The following is a 14,042-nucleotide window of genomic DNA, read 5'->3' as shown; positions in this document are numbered from 1 at the left end:
TCATCATATCATTTATTCTTGCTACTAGGTTGCCTGTAGTGAGGCACTACTAATCTCTTGCTTTTTGATATATTTATGGTTCTACTGTGGTTAAGTGCATGGCAAACATTCACTAAGATTAATGTTGAGGTTCTTTCCAATTGTTCCTTCTCATCTTGTTAAACCTGCACCATGCTATGATCTCCATATCTTAATAACATATCCATGAGTGTAGTTGATCACTCAGTTTGAGCAATGGAGCCTAAAATGCCTGCATCACTGGTATTTAAGGGATTGTGGGCCTTGTTGTGTGTATTTAATCATGGAATTCCCGATCATTTGGAAACTGTCTTCAAACTTCAGACTAATGTTTTTAGTGGATGTTTGGTTGGAGGAAGTTGGAGTCTAAAATCGAAACAAGAATGAGTGATTCCTATTCTAACCGTTTGGTTGGAAAAAATCTCATTCCGATTTCAATTCCGGAATGAAATCGGAATAGCCCAATCTATCTTAAACTCAATCCCCACTCTTCCCTAAAGATTTAAATTTTCATTCCGATTCCAGTCACGAACTAAATGCTTCGGGGGATTTGGCCATTCCAATTCACTCCAATTCTAATTCTGATTTTGATTCCGGTCACAAACCAAACATCCCCTTACTTTTGATTTCAAGAGGGAAAGAAAAGATATTTGCTAACATGTTAGCACGATAATATCCATGAATTACAGCCACATGCCTAGACAGTGGGCCTTTATAAGCAAAAGTTATTGGGTGTTGCTGTGATGCTTCAATCATTCATCTATTGTTATAGTGTATTAGGAATGCTTGACAAGCCCTGCTCCAACCACTGCTGCAGTTGTGCCAATTCATTGAGATTTATTCTTCTATTCAAAGGGCCTTTCCTTTTAGAGAGGAATCTATAGGATCTCTCAGATTTTAATTAGATTTAACCCAAATACTTTCACTATCATATAGACCTTGATTGAAATGACTTGATTGGAACTTATAGAAAAACCTATGTAATGGGGAGCAGCATCATGAAAACTCAGGTGTGGCCGAATTGTTGCAAGACAAAAGATGGGGAGCATAGCTACAGATGAGAAAGAATGGTTTTTGTGTTTGAGCTGATTCATAACTATGTACAAGTCAAGACTAGGGACGCTTGATCATGTTCCATTTCTTTGAGATGTTTTAGGCTGACATAGAAATGATGGCATCCCTTGAAACAGAGTTATGTTGGATCTTCTTTACCCTTTTGGTCAGATTTGGTTGGTTTCTTTTAGTCATTTGGTGTCTGCTTAAAGGGATTATTGCATGGTCGTTCCTACTTGTTTTATTGCAGAAAATTTTTTGCCTTTTCCATTATTGCAGTTTAATCTCAAAATTCTTATGAAATATTCTGAAAAAGAAAAAAAGGTCCCTATGCATCACTCTGCTATCATAATGATTAGTGCTAGCTCTATATCCACAAGTTGTGGATCATCAATGATAAATGCACTAGTTCTGGCATTATATGCACTAATTCTGAGATAAATATACATTAGTTTTAACACGGTGACATGTGAATTCAAACATTTATAATTACTCGACATGCCTATATAAGCATTCACTTCTTTTTGAGCCTAAGAATGCAATATACCACAAGTAAGTAATAGATTGCAAGTAGAAATTTGACAACTATTTTCAGAGTAATAATTAAGATTTCTCTGCAATGATTCATGAAACTTTATACAGTGACCCCATTTTTTATCTTCAACTCCAGATTGGCAGGTTATCTGTAGGGAATATTGATCAGTAGTTTTTATTGTGACAAGAAGTCGATTAGTTTTTCATAACAACTGATTGGCAAGAAAAGAGAGCATATCAAGGTTGTTATGTAAAACTTTCTATCATTGCTGTAGAAGTAAAGCTTATAACACACAATAAGATGGTTTTCATTTAACTTTTTCACCTAAATTAATGGATAACACCATCAATTTAACGAGCTCATTAACAACCAAGCTTGACATCAAAAAGGAGCATGGCTTCCTGATGGATGCTGTATTTGGAAATTTTCAAATGAGTCTGGATTACATTGTGACATAGGTTTTTATTTTTGCCTCCAAAATCTTCATCACTTTCTACCATTATAATGGAAACTTTGGTTAGTACATCACCATCCCCAGGTTCCAATCCCTGGACTCCACCTTCATGTGCATCGCATGTGCAAAACACCTGTAGTTAATAATTTAAAGCCCAGTACCATCATCTCCAAGGACGATTAGCAAAATCGGCAATAATGAGATGTTCTAGGATGCAGGAGTGTGATAACAAGGTACCTACAAGAGTTAAACTTTTGGTGGACAAATATTCTGCTGCAAGTACTCAGAAAATAAAACACAAAAACTATCAAAAGGTTTGAAAAATGAACAGCAATCACTTGTTATGTAGGTCACCATAACCTGTATTCACTTTCTGCATTCAGAAAATAACAAAACAAAAAACAAAAAGCAAAACATCTTGTGCAGTAATCTATACAATTCAAGATTTTATGCAGTAACCAATACATTTCAAGATACAACATGTATTTTATTTTTAATGTCAATTTTTGTGTGCCTGGATGCAGCCGGTGGCTTGGCCTTGTCCGGCCAGCCAACTGTAAAGAAAGAGCTTGGCAAATATATAGGACCACAAAGGATGGTGACAAATGGAGTAGGACATGGCACATGAGACTCCATAAGCTCTTGCTTCAGAGTCCATAAGCATCTCCAGCTGGGGACGAGGACCCAAGGTGTTATCCCATCTTTTGCCGCAGTCACTGTTCTCTGTGGCCCTTGACAACCAAGGTTCGGTGAATGATAACACCATGGTCCCTTGGTTGGCCAACTTCTTTCAGTAAGAACCCTGTGGCAGAGGAACCCTGCCAAGAAGCGACAGATGGAGGTGGGTGGATGAGAGACCAAAGATACATATGATGGGAATTTGCAATGGTGAAGTTGTAAATAGGAAATCAAGAAGAAAGAATCTGAGGAAACATTTATTGAATCCATTTAAAGAGAAATAAACTTAATCAAAATTCTCCTCTTCTCCAGTCAAAACCAACACAATCCATCTTATAGGTTATGAAGTCCCACCTTGTCTAGATTCCTCTTTGTCAACAACTTCACTGATTGAAACAACTTCAAACACATGGAGGATGCCATCTATGGGGAAAAAACAGCACAGTGATGGATAATTTTGTGTTTGTTCGATTTGCATTATAGCCTATCTGCTCTTGCATCATTGTCCTCAGTTTAAGGTACATTTATAAGAGATGAAATATCCTTCAATGCTTGAGCTCACTGGTTGAACCTTCTTTATGTCTAATTGATGTTTAAAAGGAAAAAAAAAAAAAAAAACAACCACCGAACATTTGAATTATGCTTGATATTGAACTCTTATATCTAGGCTGGATAATATAATTTAAATATTGACGAACTCCTTATAGAGCTTTCCTTATCATGCCAACAACAACTATTGGCTCAATATGCCCTTGGATGAGGTCCATGGTGATCCGGCCGTTTATATTGTGGCATTGCCTGATATACTTAGATTCCATAACTAACAAGTTCATAACTCTCTTTTTAAGTGTAAATAAATTTCACATGTCCTGTAACCTTGTGGAACATAATTATTTGTGAAGTTTATATAACTTATGTCTATTAGAATTATAGACTTCAAACTTTTTTTAAGAGATTATATCATAAGGTATTCGGAGTTCAACATCATTTTGCAATCATGAAAATGTTTCAACCAGGGCCTATGTTCTGAATTGTGAAGTCTGTTGTTGAAATGATAAACTTATGTTAAGGGACAGCAGCATGGTACTCCATAGGGTCTGGAAAATGGATAGACAATGAAATTATAGGAGAAACGAAGAAAAATATTAGCACTTGAAAGAGAGAGTATTTCAGAATCCACAACAAAACTTAAATTTAAGGCTTCTAAGTTATATGTTCACTATGAAATGAAAGAAAGCCTAATTTTAACCCTTGATCAACTAGAAGGAACCTTGAAAGCTACTTGTCTTGCACTTCCGTAAATTTCGATTTACTTTCCACAAAACCAACATCCAGAGAATTGCTAAAATTTTGAAGCAAAATCAGCAAAACACAGAAATGCCACATGGGTTCTCATGCACTCTTGGCTTTACAAAAGAAGTCAAACACAAAACATCTATAAGGGCTCTCATGATGCAGAAAACATATACAACAAAGTAAGGGGAACTATGATGAATAAAACATACATGGCTTCTTTTCTTTTATTGAAAAAAGAGGTTTGTAACCACCCTGTAAGTTTAACTTTGCATGGATTTAAGAAGCCAAAATTGTTAATGACTAGCATCGATAGGAGTTTATCAAAGGTTCTGAGGATCTAGAAAAGCTACTGCAGGCTGTTGCTTGGGCACTGTCTTCAAATCCCTTATATGCTCCATCAGCATCTATGAGATTTTGATACTCAAGCCTAATTTCCTTGAGCAAAGCCACCACATCTCTCATGGTGGGACGCTCCTTTGGCACTGCATTCACACAAAGGAGAGCCACACCAAGCACTTGAACCATTTCCTGTACAATCAAATCTGTTTGATTCCTTAACACCTCATCGAGTAAGTCTGCAGCCTTAGCAGTAGGTCTTCTCAACTCCCTCCGGACCCATTCGATGATGTGGATTCCTCCCGGAATTCTATCATCAGTTGGTTGCATCCCAGTTAAGATCTCCAAGAGAACAACACCATAGCTATAAACATCACTCTTCTCTGTGATCTTTAGACTGTAACTGTATTCTATACATCGAAAAAAAAAAAAAAAAAACAAGCTAGTGATAGTCTGAACGCATAATGAGAGATGATAAGATGCTAGAATTTAGATATATAAAAGAAGGCTTCAGGAAAGTAGAATAATTTGCTTACCAGGAGCAATGTAACCACAAGAACCAATGACAATGCTACAAGGTCTTCTGTAACCTGAATTATCCATGAGCTTTGCAAGTCCAAAATCTGCAAGATAGGCTTCAAACTGTGGACCAATTAATATGTTGTTGGCCTTGATATCCCGATGGATGATTGGAGGATTGCAGTCATGGTGGAGATAGGCCAAGCCCTCAGCTGCACCTAGTGCAATCTTGTACCTCGAATCCCACTCTAGAAAGAACTTACTGCTTCTATGAAGCAACTTATCCAAACTTCCATTGCTGATATAGTCAAATATGAGCAACTGAGAACTTCTATTTCTCTTGCAGCAGCAGCCCAAAAGCCTTACTATGTTCTTATGTCTGATGGACCCAAGAGTCTTCAATTCTGCAGTGAAAAGATCCCTTCCAGGGAACTCTCGATTCTTTTCAGGCGATAGTTTCTTCACAGCAACCATAAGCCCAGTTCTGGTCTCAACCCTATAGACCACGCCAGAAGAACCGTTTCCAATGATGTTAGAATCCAATAACCCCTTTACAACTTCATCTATAGAGAAATCCAGCTTCTGAAAGGGTGTAAAATCCCATTCTTGTATTTCCTCATCTTCCTTCAAATTATTTGCCGCCGCCTTCTGAGCCCTTAGCGTCACCAATGTTCCCAATGTCATTACAACAACGGTCAAAGCAAGACCAAAAATAAGAAGAAGGATGATCCTTCTTGAAGAATGACTCCTTTGGAATCTAAGAAAACACTCATTATGAACAGTACATAACTGCGGATTACCAGAAAGAAATATCATTGGAAGTTGTCGGAAGAACAGAGTGTCAGGGAGATAACCTGAAAAATTATTGTATGAAACATCAAGAAAAACCAAATTTCCAAGCTCACCCAATATGGTTAATGATCCTGTCAGCATGTTATGTGAAAGATCGAGGCTGGCGAGCTTTGAAAGATTTGAAACTCCTTGAGGAAGAGGGCCTGAGAGAGAGTTCCAACTCAAATTCAACACTATATCAAGTCCCTGCAGCTGACCAATCTCATCAGGGATTGGACCTGAGAGTCTGTTGCTGCTCATATCCAATGACTGCAAATCCTTGCAAAGACCCAAGGACTTGGGTATCGAACCGGTGATGTAGTTCCCATTTAATGCAAGCTTATTTAGAGACTTGAGCTTACTTAACAACTCAGGAACTGCTCCTGAGATTCTATTCCTTGAAAGGTCTAGTACATTGAGATGCTGAAGAGATTCAAAGGAACTAGGAATCATGCCTTGGAGCCTGTTCTCATGCAAATCAACCATTTCAAGTTGGACGCAGTTGCCAAGTTCGGGTGGTATTTCACCAGAGAGCTGGTTTTCAGACAACTCGAGAAAGGTCAGACTGCGGAGGAGCCCGATTTCTGGTGGAATTCTGCCTGAAAACCGATTGAATCCAAGCCGCAACCGGGTCAAGCTGCTGCAGTTGCCAATATGTGATGGGAGATCACCAGAAAGCCCATTAGAGATCAGCATGAGTTTGCTCAAGCTTTTGATACTGAATAGAGAATTTGGTAGCGAACCAGAGAGGAAGTTGTATGAAAGGTCAAGGGATTGGAGATTTTTGCAATAGCCTATCTCAAAAGGTATGTTCCCACGTAGCTGATTCTGCCATGCAAAGAACTGACTCAGCTCCTTGAGCTGCCCAATACTAGCCGGGATTTCGCCTGAGAACCTATTGTTATCCAACTCTAGCTGATTCAGACTTGAAAGATTTCCAATGAAAGGTGGAATCTTGCCAGAGATATTGTTGTAAGACAGTAGGAACACCTCTAGTGATAGCAAATTTGAAAAGGATGCTGGGATTTCACCAGTCAGAGAATTCAAGGAGAAGTCCATAATTGTCAAACCACTACAATTACCAAGTGATCCTGGAATATTACCATTGAAGCTGTTCTCCCAAAGCAACAAACTCTTTAGATTTCTCAGAAGGCCTAAGTCAGCCGGGATCTCACCTGTAAGCTGATTCTGGTAAAGAAAAACATTCTCAAGAGCTGAGCAATTCGCAATTTGCGGCGGAATGGTTCCAGAGAGATTAGCTGTGTATATAGAAAGAGTCCTTAGACTCTTCAGTTCTCCCAAGCTGGATGGAATGTGGCCAGAGACTGCAGTGCCTGCCAGACCTAGGAAGACTAGTCCTTGGCACTGAGAAATGTTGACTGGAATTTCTCCAAAGAGTCCTGCATTTCCTCCTGCCCGAAAAGTTTCTAGAAGTGAAAGCTTGCCAAGCTCTGCTGGAATCGTCCCGGTCAGCGCGTTGTCGACCAGCTCTAATGATCTGAGCTGCGAGCAATTACTGATCTCTGGTGGGATTGGGCCTTTTAATGAGTTCGAGTTCAAGTAGAGGGAGCCCAATTTCCAAAGCTTTCCAATCTCAGGTGGCATGTTTCCATTTAGATTGTTGTAACTGAGGTCTAGAGTGACCAAAGAAGTCAAGTTGGAGATCTCTGCTGGAATTTCTCCAGTGATGTTTGTATCATGTAGGACTATTGTGGCGAGGGAATTGAATGACAGGAGTTGAGTGGGGAATGTGGTGGAAAGGTTGATGGATTTGATACTGATTTCTGAAACTAAACCATTTTTGGAGCATGTGATGAAAGCCCATCTGCATGGGTTTTGGTGGATTTGATTCCATGAAGAGAACAAAGAGGAGGAAGGAGAGGAGTTAAAGGTTGAAAGCCATGAGAGGAGGGCAAGGCCTTCATGGTTTAGGCCAGAGGTGGGAAGAAGAAAGGATGAGATTGACAGCAATGTGATGCTGAGGAGAATTGGAAAGGCCGGCATACTGAATCAAAGCAGTCTACCCCTTCTTCCTCTCCAAAATCTTTCCTGAGTCTGAAATAGATTTAGCCTTTCAGTATACTTACTGAAGGTTAAATCCAAACACCAAACTCAAGCTAAAATTGTGGTCCAGCCCTATAATGACTATCATTGCATTTTCTGTTTGGAATTATTGGCAATGAGATCCTTATAAGTATCCATATACTATTTGATCTCCTACCACTTTGATGGAGAGACTGAAGCACAAGTGGTGTGGTTGTCTTGTGCTGGTTGGATGCTCTTAGGATAGGGAATAAGCTGTGCTTGGTGATGTTGCTATTTCCTTATGCATGGCCTTCTGATTGAGGAAAAGATGTAAGTTGTTCTTTGGAAGTTTCACAGTAATGCAATCTTTCTCGAGTAGCCATACTTTCTTTCGCTTTCCCACATTTTTATCGCATTGATTTCTTCTGAGTTTTTGATAATTACAGCTTTGGACGTGTGTGATGTCTGTGATGTGTGCATGCATATATCTGGTTAGTGTTCTGCAAACAAGAGTTCAAAACATGTTAGACGTAATTGTGCAGAAAGAGTAGGTGTGAGGTAGGTTTAGGATGAGTCTTGGGACATGGATATAAAACATTACAACAAAAAAGTTTGTTTTTTCTTTTTTTTTTCTTTTTCAGAGTCCCAATTTTGTTTTAGGTCGGATGAAAAACATGGGCATTTTGCAGTTCTTCACCCTGATACTCCCTAACCATGCATAATTTCTACAGGCCTCACCTGTAGACAAGCTTATGTCAGGCATTGATTGGCCTGTTCCAACTAATTATTGTCGGCACAGCAGATGATCTACTTCAATATTCACTTTTAATAGTTGAAAAATATTGAATCCAAAGGAGGCCCACCTCCTAAAATTCGGAATATTGATCCTGATGCATAATTGTTCTGTGGGGTAAAGGAAACAATTCTGAAAAGTTGAGAAACATCATATCCTTTGGTGTTGAAAAAGATACATCTCATGCACATGAAAACAGAGGAAGAGAGTTAGGAGCTGCCCTTAACTTAGTACCTTTGGAGGCCTGAAGGATCAAATAGATGCTTTTGATCATATGACTATGATGAAGCTAGGAAAAGTTCCCATTTCCCACCTTTACTTGGTGTCGCAAAGTCATCATTTCTAACAAATCAAATCTACAAGCAAAAATCTTATTTACGTAATAAATGAATGCATGTGCAATATGGTGGAAAACGCAAGTATTGCATGTCGTCATGGATTAAATATCTGAGATAAGGAATACGGGGTTTATATACTATTTTATGTACATGCAAAGATATTTGTAATCAGCATATAAGAATAATGCTAGCGTCCTAAACTCCTAATGGTGCTATTCATCATATTCATGCATGCATGTTGGATATACATTTCAGAGTTCAGACACAGTACCACGAACCTGCAAGTCAACTAAATCACAGCAACAAAATGGTGCATTATTCTTGCATTAAGAGTAATTAAGCTATATATAATAAATTCTCATACATGATGTAGATGTTGTATCATGTAATTGAAACAGCATGTGAGATTTCAATACCAATCACATGATTTTGCTATTATGGTTTCATATGTAGAATAATAGTGAGAGGTTAATAACTAATTTATGATAGGAAAATCATGTCATGAATTTGTTGTGTTCTCTTCAAGGGGATAGCTGAATGTCTGAGAATTGAGGGCTTTTCCATTTTCCATCCCTTAGGAATTACCCTACTTTTGACCACCCGTACCTCACCATGAAGCCTTCCTTTTTCCCAAGTCTTTTGTCCTCCAGTTACGAAGATGTTATCCTCTCTAAGGAATGTAAGAATGCATTCTCAAAGAGAGACAGGCAAACATGGCCAGAGAAATGGAAGCCCATTTAGGAGGGTGAGCACAATTGGAAGCAGGCAAACGTTCTCTGTAGTATCTTTCGCTGATTTGACAACTCATTGGTAGATGGTGGAAAAAGACCACACTAGAATTCCGATAAAAGAGTAATGTTTCACACGGTATGGTGAGAAAAGAGATCGTTTTGAGTTTCTTCCGATGTGGGTAATTTCTACTCATTTTGGAAGTAGCTGATTAATGGCAATGGAGCAGATCATTGACATCTGTTCATTGCTGTGACAAAGCAATACTTGTGGGTGCAATCGAGGTTGCGTAAATAATTGCGATAAGCCTTGGAGGTGCTTGCCGAAAGCTCTGATGCTTGTCTGGGCCCCTTCGAAAGCTAAAGTGCTGCTTGTGGCTCGGACTGTTTAACAAATTGATACTGGCGAGGTGCCGTCAAAGAAGCGGGGTCAAACTAGTTAGATGGGTGTGGTCCTCAGCGGGTCTACACCCGCGGGTTGTTCAGACCGAGAATCCAATCGAGGCCTGTTTTGCTCTTTTGAGGCGGAGGATCGGAGGTGATGCATCTAGGGATGATGCTATCTGAACAGGTTACATCATCCAGCATATCTGGTTGGTCAGAAACAGTTTAATCTTCGAGTCCAGGACGTGCCCAGCGAAGTTTATCATGGAGAGAGCCCTGACTTTGGCACTAAAATCGATTGATATGACCTCTAGGTGAGATCTGGAACTCCCACTTTACTCGTATAGCGATTGGATGGGTGTTCACAGTTTGAAATCCCTCTCCTTCGGGGCATCTTAAGATCAATTTTGATAGAAGCATTAAAGACAAGAGTGGTGGCACTGGGTTTGGGATATGAGGGTCTGACTCCAGATTGGTGACAGCAGGGTATTGTCACCCATTTGAGCCCACATTTTCTCGGATGAAGCTTCATGCAGCTTGAGCAGGAATCATATATGCTCGGCGGATCTTGAGAGCAGACCACATTGCCATCGAGGGTGACTCAACTGCAGTAATATCCTAGATACAAGGGTGTATGTAGGAACCTATCATCCATCCTCTTCTGTAGGATATTTCGATTTTACTATTTCGGTGCACAGGTCTCACTATTAGGCATGTCTTCCGGGAGGCGAGCACTGCAACCGACTGGGTGGCAATCTATGTTGCAAAACATACTGAGGACCTCTTGTGGACAGCTGTGGAGATGGCCCCTCGGCCTTTTAGAGATATTTTACTTTTTCATCTTCTAGATTTATTTACACAAAGCCTATTTGAATAATCTGATTTAATTAAAAAAAAATTGGGTCAATATTTGGGAGGGTGTTATCCATGCAATTGTATCATGGAATCTGAGAACCATATTTCTATCTCTTCCCCCAACTCCACTGAAATTTGGAGTGCTATCTCTTACTCACTTAGGATTTTTCTATAATACCGTAAAGAGCTTTTTAGTCATTTTCATCTTTACAAATTTTGGTTGACCAATCTAATTTGGACAGCCTTGATTTATCTACCAGTAATCGATTGGAGCCGATTTAGTGTGTAGCTGATGCAGTAATTTTTTTTGAACTCAGAGGTATTTTGAAATTTAAAATCTTGATAAATGCAATAAATTTTTTGAACCTCAAGAGTGTTTTGAAAATTGTTTCTCTCCTCTTAGTTTCAATGCTCTATAGTGGTTGGCGGTGTTAGTGGTGGTGGCGGTGTTCCCCCCTTAGCCTTGATGCCCTATAGTGGGTAGTAGCGGTAGTGGCACTAGAGAGAGAAAGCAAAGGAGGCAATGAAGGTAGCTGAGGAGGAGAGAGAAGGAGGAGGTAGGCAAGGAAGAGGATACTCTCTGGAGCCATGCCATGCCACCGATCAGGGGGATAGTGAAACCGTTATTTCCTACCACCGCTCTTCTCCCACACCATCATTACTGTTGGGGCAATTCAGCCGATTCTTCCGATTCGGACTTTCAATCGGCCTGATAAGTACGAATCACCGACTATCAATCGGTTGGCCGACCAATAGTCGGCTATTCTCAACCATCCCTAGCAAACTCCGACTATGACGACTTAAGTGGTTTCAAACTGATGACCATCGGCATATCAGATGACCATCGGCATATCAGAATTACCGACCGATGGTCATTCTAACTTTCACAATTACCAACATATAGTCGACATATTCAGACTATCGATATAGAGTCGGCATATCAGAAACCACCAGTGCAGAAAGCACAGAACATGATTAGTGGTGGGTATAACCACCCATCCCATGATCATATAATGCTGAAATAAGCTAGATCTATGTGTCTAACTATTACAAACGGTTACCAATAACTTATCTATAAAAAGAGGTAATTGAATAGTATTGGATAAGACACTCTTGGAGCTGAGATTCTGTCTCTCTAAATAGTTATCTGTTGTTTACTACTCTCCACTGACTTAAGTATTAGAGGATTCTCATCGAACATAATTTCGGTCAGTGTGGACTTTATTTTGCATATGCTCTTCACCGGCAATGGACACAATAGAAGATTGGCCGCAACAGATTAGCGTGCTAGGAAGAGGATTAGACGAGCAATCATGACAAAAATCAAAGCTCAAAACAACTCTATAGAATCTGTGAGGCGGTCTTTCCATCGAAAAGATCTCCCTTCCCTACCTTCATTGGCAGAGCCCAGCTCTTCGCATCCTGTAATCATTACGGACGCACAAATTACTGCTCTAATATAGCAAATGAAGGTGTTGACAAAGGTGGTGCATAGCCTCCAACAATAACAGACACAACAATAGCAGCAGCCGCTGGCAGAGGAGCCAGTGACTCATTCAGTGCCATCCAAGCACAGCCGCCGTCCTCCACGGCACTCATCCTCTTCATCTCCAGAACGACGATCGTCTCGACATTCTCATTGAGTCAAGTAATCGCTTTCTCGTCATTCTCATCATGCCGCTCATCCTTCACAGCAATCTCCTTCTCCTTCTTATGTACATAGCATCAAAAAGGAAAAAAAGGCCGCGTGCACCTTCTCCTTCTCCATTCTCAAGTTCCTCAGAGGATTCTACCTTCGGATTCTTCCAGCAACGATAGCTCGATGACTATGAGTGTAAATTCAAGAAGATCGATCACCAACTTGCCTGACTCCAAGTGGAAGGTCAGAAGTCTTCCAACGACCTCAGTTTCCACATTACCCCAACTCTCTCTCAGCGTATCTTGGACGAGCTGATCCCATCTCGATTTAAGATATCGTAGATGGAGCCATATGACGACTCCATCGATCCAATTGATTATTTAGAGAGTTACAAGGCTCTCATGATGATCTAAGAGGCAACCGACGCCCTCCTATGCATTAGCTTTTCGATAACCATTCGGAAAGCTGCTCGAGCTTGGTATTCTGAGCTTCAGTCAGGGAGCATAACTTCTTTCAAACAACTCGAACATTCATTTGTGGCCTATTTTAGCACTAGTCGAAATATGTCACGAACATCGAACAATCTCTTCTCCATCAAGTAAGATGAGACAGAGACATTGAGAGACTTTGTGGCTTACTTTAATACGGCCACACTTGAGATCAGAGATCTTAACAAAGATATGGCCATCTCGACCATGAAAAGAGATCTGAGGAGATCCAGATTTACCTACTCTCTGGATAAAACTCTCCTCCGAACCTATGCTGAACTTTTGGAGTGCACATACAAGTATATTCGTGCAGATGAAGGTGTTTCTGACCGATGCCAGACAAAAAAAAAGATCAAAAAAAAAAAATAAAGTGAAGCTCTGACCAAATTAAGTCGGTCAACAATTAATAAAGGAGCTTCATCCCATTGATAGAGTCTAAGGCCAAACAACTATGATAGCAGGTATGACTCCTATACTCCTCTTTCTGCTTTCATGCACATATCTTAATAAAGATCGAAGGAAAGGAGTATCTTCGACATCCCCCTCTGATGAAAGTGCCATCGAGGAGTCACGATAAGAAGAAATATTATAGGTTTCATCATGATCACGATCATGATATTGAATAATATATTCAGCTCAAGGATGAAATAGAAGCCCTGATTCGATGTGGCTATCTCGAAAAATTTTGACGAGATCGTCTGACTCAACCTTCCACCGACCAACAGGCTCAGCCACAAACTGAGGAAATGATCAACAATCGATCAATGACGGAAGTGATCAACATGATCTCAGGGCGATCGAAAGATTGAGGGTAATTTTCAAAGAAGAGTCGGCAAAGAAATGATGACTTGACAATATAATCTCTTTTTCGAAAGATGATATTCAGAGAATACAAACTCCCCATAATGATACTATCTCGTCTCAATGACGATAGCAAATTATGATATAAAAAAATTTAATCAATAATAAAAATTCTACTGATGTTCTCTTTTACTCGACTTTCTCTCGAATGTGATTACCGATTGACCGACTCAGAAAAGTCTCAACGTCATTAGTCGATTTTACTAGAGAT

General features: G+C 39.9%; 1 protein-coding gene across 1 annotated transcript; it reads right to left on the bottom strand.

The window, feature by feature from the left end:
• Nucleotides 1-4,031: 4,031 nt before the first annotated feature.
• LOC105037889 (uncharacterized) lies at nt 4,032-7,764 on the bottom strand. Its single transcript, XM_010913510.2, has 2 exons — nt 4,907-7,764; nt 4,032-4,780 (listed from the first exon to the last, which is right to left on the bottom strand). The coding sequence occupies exons 1-2, from the start codon at nt 7,722-7,724 to the stop codon at nt 4,335-4,337; spliced, it is 3,264 nt and encodes a 1,087-aa protein (XP_010911812.1). The 5' UTR covers nt 7,725-7,764; the 3' UTR covers nt 4,032-4,334.
• Nucleotides 7,765-14,042: the final 6,278 nt, after the last annotated feature.

Source organism: Elaeis guineensis, chromosome 1 (assembly GCF_000442705.2).
Source record: "Elaeis guineensis isolate ETL-2024a chromosome 1, EG11, whole genome shotgun sequence".
In the NCBI taxonomy this organism is placed as follows: Eukaryota; Viridiplantae; Streptophyta; class Magnoliopsida; order Arecales; family Arecaceae; genus Elaeis; species Elaeis guineensis.
Note: the sequence above shows the minus strand (reverse complement) of the source record. Positions and strands in the feature narration are given on the sequence as shown.

Excerpts from the sequence above, each read along its gene's own strand:
- LOC105037889 (XM_010913510.2), bottom strand. The coding sequence starts at position 7,724 with ATGCCGGCCTTTCCAATTCTCCTCAGCATCACATTGCTGTCAATCTCA. Across the intron at positions 4,781-4,906 it reads TTGTGGTTACATTGCTCCTG|AATACAGTTACAGTCTAAAG; the intron begins GTAAGCAAATTA and ends TTCGATGTATAG.